We start from the raw sequence: 12,523 nt of genomic DNA, 5'->3' as shown, positions 1-12,523 counted from the left end.
AAAAAAAAAATATAACAAAAGTACATCATAGTGTCGGGGTAATCGTCTGACGACTAGTGTGAGCATTTTTGGGTATATGTACGGTTAAATAGTCTTGTCCTTGACCTTACAAGTGCGTTAAAATATAGGAAGGTACCTATTAAATTATTTACTCGACTGTCATACTGTAATAGACGACTTGGAAGGACAAATAGTAAGTTGCGCAGTCAAAATCATGAGTTTATGTTCAAATAGAGTTTCGAATCTATCGCAAAAATAATGACGAGTTAACCAAATAGCAGTCACTTTAAATATTTAGTTTTCACAACTAAATTATATAATTAATTTATGAGTAAATATTTCGAAATAATTTTTTTCCATTAGTTCCAAAATTGCATTTTTATTTATTATGGTTCGCCGGAATACAAATCAATATTAAGTTGGTTTTGTATAAATATTTAATTTCTATGTTTGGTTAACCATTTATATGTTACACAACAATAAATAATAATTGATTGCATGTTTAGATTTCTTAATAGGTTTTCAAATACTGACAAGTATTCATCAAGGCTAGGTAGTTATATCTAAACATGTTCTCTGAGGATCAATAATTATTTAAAAAACGGTAAGAATTTAGTTACGACTATAAATAAATATTAAAACAACTCCCATTGGGTACCTCTATATTATATTACACACAAGGCTTAAAGTGCTTAAAATGATGGTTGGCCTCAGTCACTTACGTGTTTTGACTTTTGTGGTCAAGCACCAACTGGGTTCACTAACTCCCGATTAGATGACCAACCTGGGTTTTTAGTGACAAATCCTTGCTATTTATTACACGTGTTCCAATCGTACCCTCCCTCACAATAGGAGGCGACAACAAGCTAATAACTATTTCTGTTTAAGCCTAAAATTTATAAATAAAAAAATTAAATTGTTATACACAATTATATACATAAAAGTATATAATTTAATTGCATGATGAATATTATATAAGGGCATAATAAGTCTACTGTTGATACGTTATTTTTGCTTCGTATTCGTATAGCTTTTCAGAAAGCTAGTAATAACTAATCCAAAACATGTGTGTTTTTTGAGTGTGTTCACTTTAATTTTTTGGTTTCTTCAATAATAGAACCTTTCGTAAGAAAATTTTTTATTATATTCGATGAAAAATATAATTTGAATATTAAAAATTTGGATTCGTTTTTTTCGAATGAAGTGATTGAAAGAACCGTTGACCCTGACTTAGTACTGACTAATAACCTATCAAAATTCTAAAAAAAAAAAATTCATCACAAGTATTATTTCACACTATACATTTATTAATAAAATTAATATGTTGTTTATTTTATTTAATGTCAGTGCAATTTTGGAAATCTTTAGCGTTTTCCGTCGAATTCAAGATTCATTGTCTTTTATCGAAGTAACTCTTTACGATGGTTGTAATACGCCGCGTTTTCATTCGTAGCGGAAAACGCCGGTCGGCTTGCGTTTTGGCGGACGAATGTCGGAATAATAAAAACGCCAACTCCTAATTTTACATTGTTTTAAATTGGGATGGGCTATACTGGTGACGGAAAACTTCGCGTTTATACCATCACTTTATGATTACAATAGTTGTATTTAATATATTTCAATTTAGGGATATTCAATATTTTTTCTATTTACTTTAATTACCTATTCAATAAATAATATAAATAGATTTGAACTATTCAAATGCGGTAATGCAATGTTTATATTATTGATACAATAATTATGGGGTTTACTATTTTTTTTTTTTTTTTAGATATTGTACAGATATACGCGGCAGAATACGCTCGACGAATACGCCTTGTATAGCTAGTTCGTCGAAAAACGCCGTGTATAGTCACAGCCTAAAGAACCTACGTGGGCTACCGCCGTTGGGATTTAATTTTTGTATACAAAAAAAAAAAAAAATGAAAATAGAAAACCGAGAACAGGGAACCAAGTCCTGATTTTAGAGCATCAAAAAAAAAAAAAGAAAATCGTCAGTTAGTATCTTTGTTACTGTTGTATAAATATATATTCTCATATTCAATATACAGTGTAATATCATCGAGGTATACGCGCCGCCGAGTCGAGGCAATTCGTTTACGTTATAGGAGTGGAACAACTAACGGGCAAGCACTTCCGTCGTGTCGATCGGAAAGACAATCTCGTCATCGGCACCGCTGTCTTTTTCACTGTTTCCCCTTACACGCTATCGTCATCGGGAGACGTATTGTCGTATTCCAGTGCACGTAGCCGTCGAACTAGTGGAACAAAGTGACTGTCGTCAAACGAGTGAGACAATTTATTAACAACATTGTGTCGTTATCAACAACAGTGTTATCAAGTGGTAAACAACAACAATCGATAGTCGATACTCGATACAAATCCGATATATGCAGTGGTATTTTTTACACAACATTTCGTAAGTTTTTCTTTTTCTTTTACGTCGGGAATGATTACTTTAGTCATTTTCGTATTTATTATTATTATTATTTAATTTACCGTATTATCAATTAGTTTTGAATTATATTCTAATTTATTTTAATTCTATACTAATCAATTAATTTTATTTCATCGGGGTTGTTTGTTTTTTGGTCAGAATATCGTGTTGCTTTTGAATTATTGTAACTTTAAGACTAGAAATCAGGGTCAAACGTTAGTATTAGTTATATTTAAATAATTCTAGTTGCCTCAGTAGTAATCCTTCAAATGGGAATTTGTATAAGCTAGATAAAGTACTACTATGCAAATAGAAAGGGCATTGACAAGTTATTACGCAACCAAATGCTAAATGATTTTATAAGTGACTTGTCGGAATCATATAGACTACTCCTGAAAGCAAAAGTTTCAAAAACTTTATTGAGGCCTAAATATGTGTTAGAGAGGAAATGGCAAAAAATTAAATATCACATCATGTAGCCAAGGAACGTTTGTTATTGGAACAAAAATAAAAGACGAAGGAATCTTACAACTAAAAGCAGAATCAGATTGTGTGGGGGATTACGTGCTACATAAGGATAACGCATGGAAACAGTAACTTAATCCAAAATAGATAGAACCCTATAAAGTGATCGAGCTGAAGGTCAACGAAAACGTAACCATGTAAAAAAATTGAAAAAGTTAACAGCCCTCAAGAATCTTATCTGTGCTTGGATGTTGCAGATATATATATATTATATATAATAAAAAAGGACGATAAGTTTGGAAATGTTAATATTAGCATATAAACTTGAGGAAATTGGAAATTTAATATCGTATAAATGTTAACAGAAATTCTAAGATCAATACTAACCCAGAATCTATTAAAATTAAGAGTATTTAAGAATTTAAATTTTTAGCATATATGGCAATAAGAATAAGTGAACTTGAGCATAAAATCTTGGAACTATGGTTAATATTTATGGAGTAGAACTATATATTGCAACTTTATACAAATGTATTACTTTTGTTATATTATTTAAAATTTATAAGTTATAAGTAAATTCGCTATTAAGTTGATAAAAAAAACATTATGAAGATGTATAGTCTAGTTAAGTGTTTCTTAAACCTCTGTTTCGCAGAACCCTATAGGGTTCACTACAGAGTTCAACAGAGCTTATGTAATTTTTTTCAAAATTTTTAAGAAAATTGTTTTGAATATCTAACTAAAGATTAGTAGTGGCTAGTGGGGAAAAAAAATGTGTGTGCAGGTTTCATCAATAAATCTCAATATTAAAAATATTTGTAATAATAAAAAGCAATTTCATTATCCCATTAAAATTAAAATTTAACCTAATTAAAGTAATTTAAGTATTTTTATTTTTATTTATTTATTTATTTTTCTTGAATTAAATACCCTTAAAACATTTTCATTACACGAAATAATTATAATTTTTCATTGAAAATAATCAAAAAAAAAAGCTAAAAAAAAAGTAGGGTTTCACGATTAAAGTAGACATCAAAAAGGGTTCCTTGGTTAAAAATATTTAAAAAACACTGGTCTAGACGTAGCGGAAATTTTTCAGGTAAGCAATGATAAGGTTATCTCTTAAATTCATTGAAAAAATTATTTTATTGTTTTTAGATATAGAGTAATTTAAGTTGATTTAAGCTTTGTTATTCTTTATTGAATTACAACAAAAAACAAAAATCGTTTGAATAGTAAAAATAAGTTTTGAATTTTTAAACTTCTATCCAGTTATTTTATTGACTCTTTATCGTGTTCAACAAAATATTTTGTTAAAAAATACTATCATTATACTAATATTATGCATGAAAATACAATATTCTTATTACAATCAATATAACAATTTAGTAATCCAGTGCAATGTGTATTTACATAGTTAGTATTATTTTATAAATCAATCTAATGTTATAATTTTTATTTTATCTATAGGACAAAGTTCATTGATATGTAAATATTTTTTTATTTTTTTTTTTTATTGAACCCCAGCAACTAGGGCCATTAGCTGTTTGTAGAGGTTATGAACTATGGTAAAGGATAAGGTTGGTACGGTAGGTTGTATTTTACGATTGTTAAGGTTGATGGCAAACACGTGTATGTGTGGAAAGGTTTTTAACCACTATGATCCCGAGTGGTCACCCATCCGGGAGTTGGTTGTCGGTCACTTTGTACGGTCAGGCATTAAAAGTGCGAAACGCGGACACTTAGTACGGTCTGGTAAAAAGATACATTGCAGAACGCGGACATTTTGTACTATTATAGTATACATAAAGTATATATTATAAATATAAGTTTTATACCTAAGTAGTAACTAGTAAATATGTATAGTGTTAATTATCAAAATAGAAAAAATAAAAATAAAATTTTTATAAAATATTGTATAATAATAATCATAGTCTAAATAGTCAATAATATCATTCTATCATCAAACTACATGTAAAAATGTGTACAATATAAATATCAAAAAAGTCAAATAAATGTCAAAAAGTAGTATAATATAAAGATAGGATTTAGATGTAATGGTTTTTAGATTATTAGCAAAAAAAAAATAAAAATAAAAATAGTATACAATAGAAATATGTGAAATGACCAAAAAAAAAAAAAAAAAATATAATACTGAAAAAATAACTAAAAATTACACGGAAAGTATACGGAGTTCAAAAATTCAATATTTGTTAATTCTTTTCTTTGATGCTAGTTACATGTCAGACGTACAAGATTTTTGTCTTTTCTGAAGTCTATTGACACACTCGTCTAATTGTTTTTCATATTTGATATATTTCTGTATTATACTATTTTTATTTTTTAAGCTAACTTTTGAATTTTTATTCCACTGTTGACAGTATTTACACATTCAGTTTGAGTGGCATATATCATTAGTACTTATAGATTATCTCGAGTCTTCAATATGCATCGCGAATGGTAAGCGTAATAGCTATGACACAACATTATTATTGTATAAATACATGTCAGATGAATTCAAGCGATCAAATTGTCTAACATTAATTTATTTCACGTTTAACTTTTTTCAGTATCATGGTCTTGTTAATATTAAATTTGGCGGAATACATAGCCAGCTCAAAAAATACTCCCGTTACAGATGATAAAACAAGCTTAGATTGGTGGCAAACTGCAGTTTTCTACCAAATCTATCCAAGATCATTTAAAGATAGCAATGGTGATGGCATAGGAGATCTTAAAGGTAAGTTATATTATTTCATTAATCTTAGAGAAAAAAAAACGTAGATACTTTATTAAAAAATAACGTGTTTTTTTTAAATTTTGTAATAGGGATTGAAGAAAAAGCAGAACACTTCAAAGACATAGGAGTAGATTGTGTCTGGTTATCCCCTATTTTCAAATCGCCTATGGCTGACTTTGGTTACGATATTTCGGATTACAATGCGATTGATTCCGTATATGGCACAATGGATGATTTTGTTTCATTACACAAAAAGTTGAAGTCATTGGGTAAATAATGATATTTTTCATCAAACCACTTTATAAAATTCATATGTATCCATCTAACAAAGTGATTTAATCAACTTTCAAATCGATAAGTAAATCATAAATTGAGAAACACTGCAATTAAATTGTTTTTAGAAACCGGGTTATCCAATAAATAATAAAAATAATACAATAATATGTTGTTTACTAAACTTTGAGGTAAAATACTAACCATCTATTTATAAAATGCTATTGCTCCTTTTATTTTTAATATATATATTAATTGTACTATATATCAACGAATTATCTAAATCGTAATAGTAATGTTTAAGTAGTAAATAATAGCAAAAGGAAGTAATAAAAATGTTTTTTTTTTTAATTGATTTTTTTTCACATTTTAAATAAACAAAATACTTTAGTTGGTTAATATATAGACATAGATAAATTTCTCAATACTTAAATGATGAATACATTTTCATTTATTTTAGGAAAATACTTAACTTATAAATGTTCATAAAAATCTATTAAAACACCTTAAAATAATTTAATTTAAACTTTTTTTTTTAAATTGTCCTATCATATGAAGAATTAAGTCAAAACCAAATAAATATTTAACATTGGTAATAAAAGCGTGCTCCTCAATCATATCACATAATAGATCCTTCATAAAATTGTAAATATATAGTTCTTACGTATACTTGAAAATTCCATAGACCAGAGTTTTAATAAATTCATTATTAAATAAAAACAAGGATATTCGTAATAACTAATATTTAACAATGCATTTTTATTTTTATAAGTAAAAATTATAACTATAATTGATAATTTAGGCATTAAAATTATTTTGGACTTCGTACCTAACCATTCAAGTGATGAACACGAATGGTTTGAAAAATCTGTAAAAAAAATTCATCCATACACAGATTATTATGTGTGGAGAGATGCTAAATATGATACAAATAACTCGAGAATACCACCAAATAATTGGGTAATGTATTTTAAAAGTATTATGTAATATGTTTGTTTTTATTTTTAACTTTTAAAAAACTGTCTATAACAATATATTCTAAGAAATAAATTTTTTATACAGAAGTTATATTTAAATTGTTCTAATAAAGATTTAAATATTTTTAAAATTTTATAAATAAATTATAATAACGTTAACATTTTTTCAGCAAAGCTTATTCAGTAATTCAGCATGGACATGGAATGAGCAACGTGGACAGTATTATTTACATCAATTTGATCCTAAACAACCAGATTTAAATTACAGAAGTAAAGAATTGGTTAAAGAAATGAAAGTAAGAACATATTTTAAAAAAACCAATAGCTGTTATTGCAACATTTACTTACTATTTACATAATAGAATATATAATTTTGAGATTGAAACCTAAAATCAGTTAGGGAATAAAAAATTAATAATAATGATTATTTTGTATTATATTAGTAAAAATATTATTAGAATTTAAACGTTGTACAGGAGCGATAATCGTATTCTCATTAATAGTTTATAAAACATGTTTAATAAAATTATTGCCTTTAATTTTATTGGTCTTTGATATTTACTGTTAAGGTTTTTTAAATAGTTTTTGTATTCAAGGCCAAATTATCTTAAAGATGAAAACAGCGTCAGCCAAAATATTTTTATAATTAGTAAATTAAAATGTCAAATTAAACACTTTAAATAAATTTTAAATATCTAATTAGCTTACGTGTAATATTATGCATAGGTAACCTAAAATTTAAAAAAAAGTAGACTTGATATAAAGACCTTGTATGGACACTAATTTCACTTTATTCGTCTTGCAACAAGATTGTGATAAGTGGTAGTTATCGTATTAAGTTTAAAAATAATGGTACACTGAATTCCAAAAACGTGTTTCGCGACTTGGTAGCAGCCAACACGCCACGCCAAGCCACAGTTTTATTTTATTGGACCAGAAGTACCGTATATTATATTGTGTAATCTGGGTACCTATCAATATTGTGCTTGTGCTGTGAGTTATCATCACTAGTATTCATTATTGAAAGTTGTTTGTTTTATACCAAGTAACTGTTTTTTATAACTAAAACATTGTTACTATTTTTTAATATTTTTTTAAGCAAATATTAACACATATACACATACACACGCGCAGATATTCCCATCGTACATAGCTCTTAGGTAATTTTACTAGCAATCCTTATCACTGCTGGTCGAACTATTTACACCACTTCAAAATGTACATAGGTACATTTAAATCGATCTAAAACGCTACGAAAATGTATCAAGTAATCGGGATTGTGGATTATAATTATTGGTTACTAGCCTGTTAAGTAGTAGATTAAGCAAATTACACGTTCTATTTATGTATAATGTATATAGAAGTATTAAATAAAAAAAAATGAATCGATTTCTTTTAACAGTTATATAGATGTTTTAACATGGATTTAACGAAGCATATAATTTTTTTAATTAACTGGATAAAGTTAAGTTTGAACGTTTATGAGCTACTAAAATATTATTTTATAGTATTCACAATTTTTAAATAGCCAATAAAATGTTCAAAAACTATAATTCTAGCTAGTATACATACCAATTATATTATTATTTTGGTTTAAATTTAGTATAAAGCCTTAAAAAAAAAATAATATTCATTATGTTTCATAATTTAATTAAAATTATGTTTTTGTTTTTTTACAGAACAATTTAAGGTTTTGGTTAGATCTTGGTATAGATGGGTACAGAGTAGATGCTGTACCGTTTTTATTTGAGAATCTGCAATTTTTAGATGAGATCAGGAAACCAGAAGAGCTTGCTAAAAAGGAAAAAAATACTTATGAACAATATTATCATGACAACACAATGGATTTACCTGAAACATATGAAATGATTAGTCAGTTTAGGGACGTGATAGAAGAATATAAGCTGAGAGATGGAAAAACCAGGTAAATAATGTATACATTAATTATTTAGACATACAATAATTAACATTTTATTTCTAAGAAAAGTTTATTATAAGTATGTCCTAATACATTTGAAAAAAATACCATAAATTATATTCATCTGTAATAATAATTAAATTTCATAAAACATCCAACAATTTTCCTGATTTATTTTAAAAATAACAAATTCTCAAACTTAAAATAGTGTACCTAAATTCTGTTACCGATTATTTTATACTGAATAATATTATGTTTTATGTATAATATTTAACTTAAACATTTGAACATTTATTCTTATTTATTCAATTTTTGAAAAATTTATACATTTTTAAACATTAAGTGGAAGCATTTGGTTGTTCTCATATTTTAAATCTATAACATACCAAATTCGATATAATAGTAGAATGAATTGACCCGTTATCAAACTTGAAAGTAAGAATATTATCTGTGTTAGTATGTTTGTTTTATGTTTTAATTTTTAAGTGAGTTATGAGTATATAAAAATAATAATTTAAGGATTTTCTAAACTCACTTAAAATTGAAAATATCTTCAAACTCAATAAATAAACATACACTTAATTGTCTTCTAAACTTGATATTGGGTTCACTTGATACAAAGTTGGTTCGTTCAAATCTGCTTTATATAATATATAATTGTTAGAAATTAGTTGAATAGTAAGTACAAATACTATACAGTTGTGACATATTTTAAAATCTACACCTACTATAAGTTATAATTTAAAATTTAAATGTTTGTGTTTGTTTATTAAGTATTTAAAAATATCATATTTTGATTGTTGGGGTAATATATATATTTACTGTGTTTAGAGTTATGATAACTGAAGCATACACTACTCTTGAAAACACTATGAGATACTATGGTAATGAGACCACTTTAGGAGCACATATGCCATTTAACTTTGGATTAATTGAAAAATTAAATGATCATTCAAACGCTACTCAATTCAACACTGCGGTAAATAATTGGTTGGACAACATGCCTGATGGGAAATGTGCGAACTGGGTGGTAAGTACCTATCATCGTGGGATCTATAGGTGGGTTAATTCCATAATGTTATCAATATAATGAAGTTATATGCTTATCATAATATATATTTTCGATTTAAAAATGAACAAGAATTTGTATCATGATAAAAAAAGCAAAACTAGACATTTTTATCACATTTCTAATTAATAACAACATTTTTATATAATTTAGTTATCTATAAAACTGTTACATAATTTTTACAAATCCGCTACTCACTTTATATGTCAGATAATAATTATGTTTTTATAAAACCATTTCAATCAAACAATTATTCTTAGTTATTAAGTATAGATAGTTTATTCGTCATCGAGTTGGGAATTCGCAGCTTTATAAAATACTAAAATGCATTTTAAATAAAGCATATATATTCATACTAAATTTAATGCTATGAAAAACTATTTATTTTTTTTTAATTATAATAAATACGTATGTATTATAGATTAAAATTTATAGTTGGTTCAATTCTAAGATTTAAAATTTGCTCTGTATGTTTAAAAATGCTATAAAAACATCAAGTATTTTAATATACAAAATCCAAATTTAAATAATAAGTAAATAAAATTAATTATTAACAAAAATTATATCTTCATTATACATAGATTTATAATAGATTCAATTTTCGTCGACAAAAAAAATAAAAAAAATATCGATCAATAAATGCGTCGTTTTTAATTATTAAATGTTGGTACTATAGTCCTAAACTTAAAAGACACAAAGCCCACAGTTACGAAATTTATTGTCCGGATTAACTATACATGATCACATTGATATTATGCAATTTTTATCTCGAAACGTCATTCAAATATAATATTATACAATTTAGCGCTCTATATAATATATTTACAGATCGGAAACCACGATCAGCCGCGCGTCGCCACGCGGTTCGGCAGCGAAATGGTGGACGCCATGAACATGTTGAACATGTTGTTGCCCGGCGCCGCGTTCACGTACATGGGCGAGGAGATTGGCATGTTGGATACGGCCGTCCGCTGGGATCAGACGGTGGATCCAAGGGGCCTAAACGCGGGGCTCGACGGTTTCCGGATATTAAGCAGGGATCCGGCCAGGTCGCCGTACCAGTGGAACGCCAGCGTTAACGCCGGGTTCACGGTGGCTTCGTCGAGACCGTGGCTTCCGGTGAACCCTAACTATTGGAAGCTGAACCTGGACGCGCAACGGAAACAACACTGTAGCCACTACACCGTTTACAAACGGCTGACCAGGCTCCGGAAGACCCAGACGATACAGCGCGGTTCGTTTGAAGCCAACGTGCTGTCCGAGTGGGTGTACGCGTTCACCAGGTAGGCGCAAACCGCACGTGATAACAGATCTCGTCGAGTGGGGTATAGTTGCAGTTATTTCGGAAGAATTGATTAGTGTTAAGTTTTTATCTATCCGTTCATATAAGTAAAGTGCAATGTGCATGACTGTGTGTGTGTGCGATCCACAGCCGATTATATAGATCTCGGGGTTCTGAATTTTGGTGCATAGATATTATTCAATAAACGCGGACGCACAAATGGGAGCCAATATTTTAATTATGCATTTTATTTTAAAGTGGAGATTCAAACAGGTATTAGTTAACGTCAGCCAATGACTATTCTGTGTCAAAAAATAAAAAAATAACAAACAATTATTGTATAGGTTTGGGACTAAAATTTCTTGTAACATCATAATATAGACCGCTGAAGTTATGTATTGAAATGCAATGTTATAGTTGTATTACTTGTAGTTGTATTTATTAGAATATTTGTTTAGTGATATAAACGTTTATGAAGATCCCGTAAAAGATGAAATGGTTAGTCTTTCTAATTATCTGTTCATACGCATAATAATACGAGTATGTGTGTACAAAACCACATATAATCATAAATAAACATTTCCTAGCATTTAGTTTTCTTAAAAAGCGTATATATTTTATGTACATACTCTTATTAATTATTATTACGTGAACGCTAATTAATCTAATACTTTATGGTTCGTTATTTGAATAGGTCTTTGCCATCAGAAGAAACTTATCTGGTGGTAATGAACGTGGGTTCGGAGGATGAGTTTGTCAACTTGAGTGATTGGCCAATTGCGGTCAAAGAAGAAACATGGCTGGTACACACGCCAAGTCTCAATTCACAATTCTCAATAGGGTGAGTAGTAAATACACACTTGAATTTCTATTTAATATATAAAATATACAACGTTATATAAAATAATAAAAAAAATGCCATAGACATCATTACGATTCCCTTAATTTATCTATGTAAACAGTTTTGCGTGAGACAAACTTATTTGCAGATTTTATTTTCAATAGGTATACCAAATACCATAAAGTTACCTTTATTGATAAATTAAAGAATAATCCAAATCGTTCATCATTAAAGATTCATTTTTTTATTTTTTATTTTTATAGAAGATTGAGGATTGATAGCAAAAAGTAATAAGAGTTTTATGATGCAGTAAAATGTTTTTCTATACGATGTTTAAGTTCAGTTAAAATGCTGTAAATATCGTTCTCTTAAGTTTGTCCTCCGTGAATCTATGTTTTTTTATAATCTCATAATAACACTAATAATTATAGGTGATAAAGGATTGAATGGAACAACATTTAAAGTTCTTCTAATCAGTATTTCAACATATTTTAGATATTTTAAAAATGTATTTCTTCTTA

The 12,523-nt window shown here is 27.9% G+C and overlaps 1 protein-coding gene across 2 annotated transcripts; it reads left to right on the top strand.

Annotated features, from left to right (window-relative positions):
* The first annotated feature begins 1,778 nt into the window (after positions 1-1,778).
* On the top strand, positions 1,779-12,033 carry LOC112598276 (maltase 2-like). 2 transcript variants are annotated; one of them, XM_025344676.1, is made up of 10 exons: positions 1,779-2,419; positions 5,284-5,362; positions 5,473-5,642; positions 5,732-5,911; positions 6,718-6,875; positions 7,063-7,188; positions 8,572-8,816; positions 9,642-9,840; positions 10,708-11,162; positions 11,856-12,033. In XM_025344676.1, the coding sequence occupies exons 2-10, from the start codon at positions 5,349-5,351 to the stop codon at positions 12,004-12,006; spliced, it is 1,698 nt and encodes a 565-aa protein (XP_025200461.1). In that variant the 5' UTR covers positions 1,779-2,419; positions 5,284-5,348; the 3' UTR covers positions 12,007-12,033. The 2 variants fall into 2 exon arrangements, with proteins under 2 accessions (XP_025200461.1, XP_025200462.1); XM_025344677.1 differs by lacking the exon at positions 1,779-2,419 and having other exon boundaries at positions 5,253-5,362.
* Positions 12,034-12,523: the final 490 nt, after the last annotated feature.

This window comes from Melanaphis sacchari, unplaced genomic scaffold (genome assembly GCF_002803265.2).
Source record: "Melanaphis sacchari strain LSU unplaced genomic scaffold, SCAv2.0 Contig46_pilon_pilon, whole genome shotgun sequence".
NCBI classification, from domain to species: domain Eukaryota; kingdom Metazoa; phylum Arthropoda; class Insecta; order Hemiptera; family Aphididae; genus Melanaphis; species Melanaphis sacchari.
This window is presented reverse-complemented; position numbering and strand designations above follow the sequence as displayed.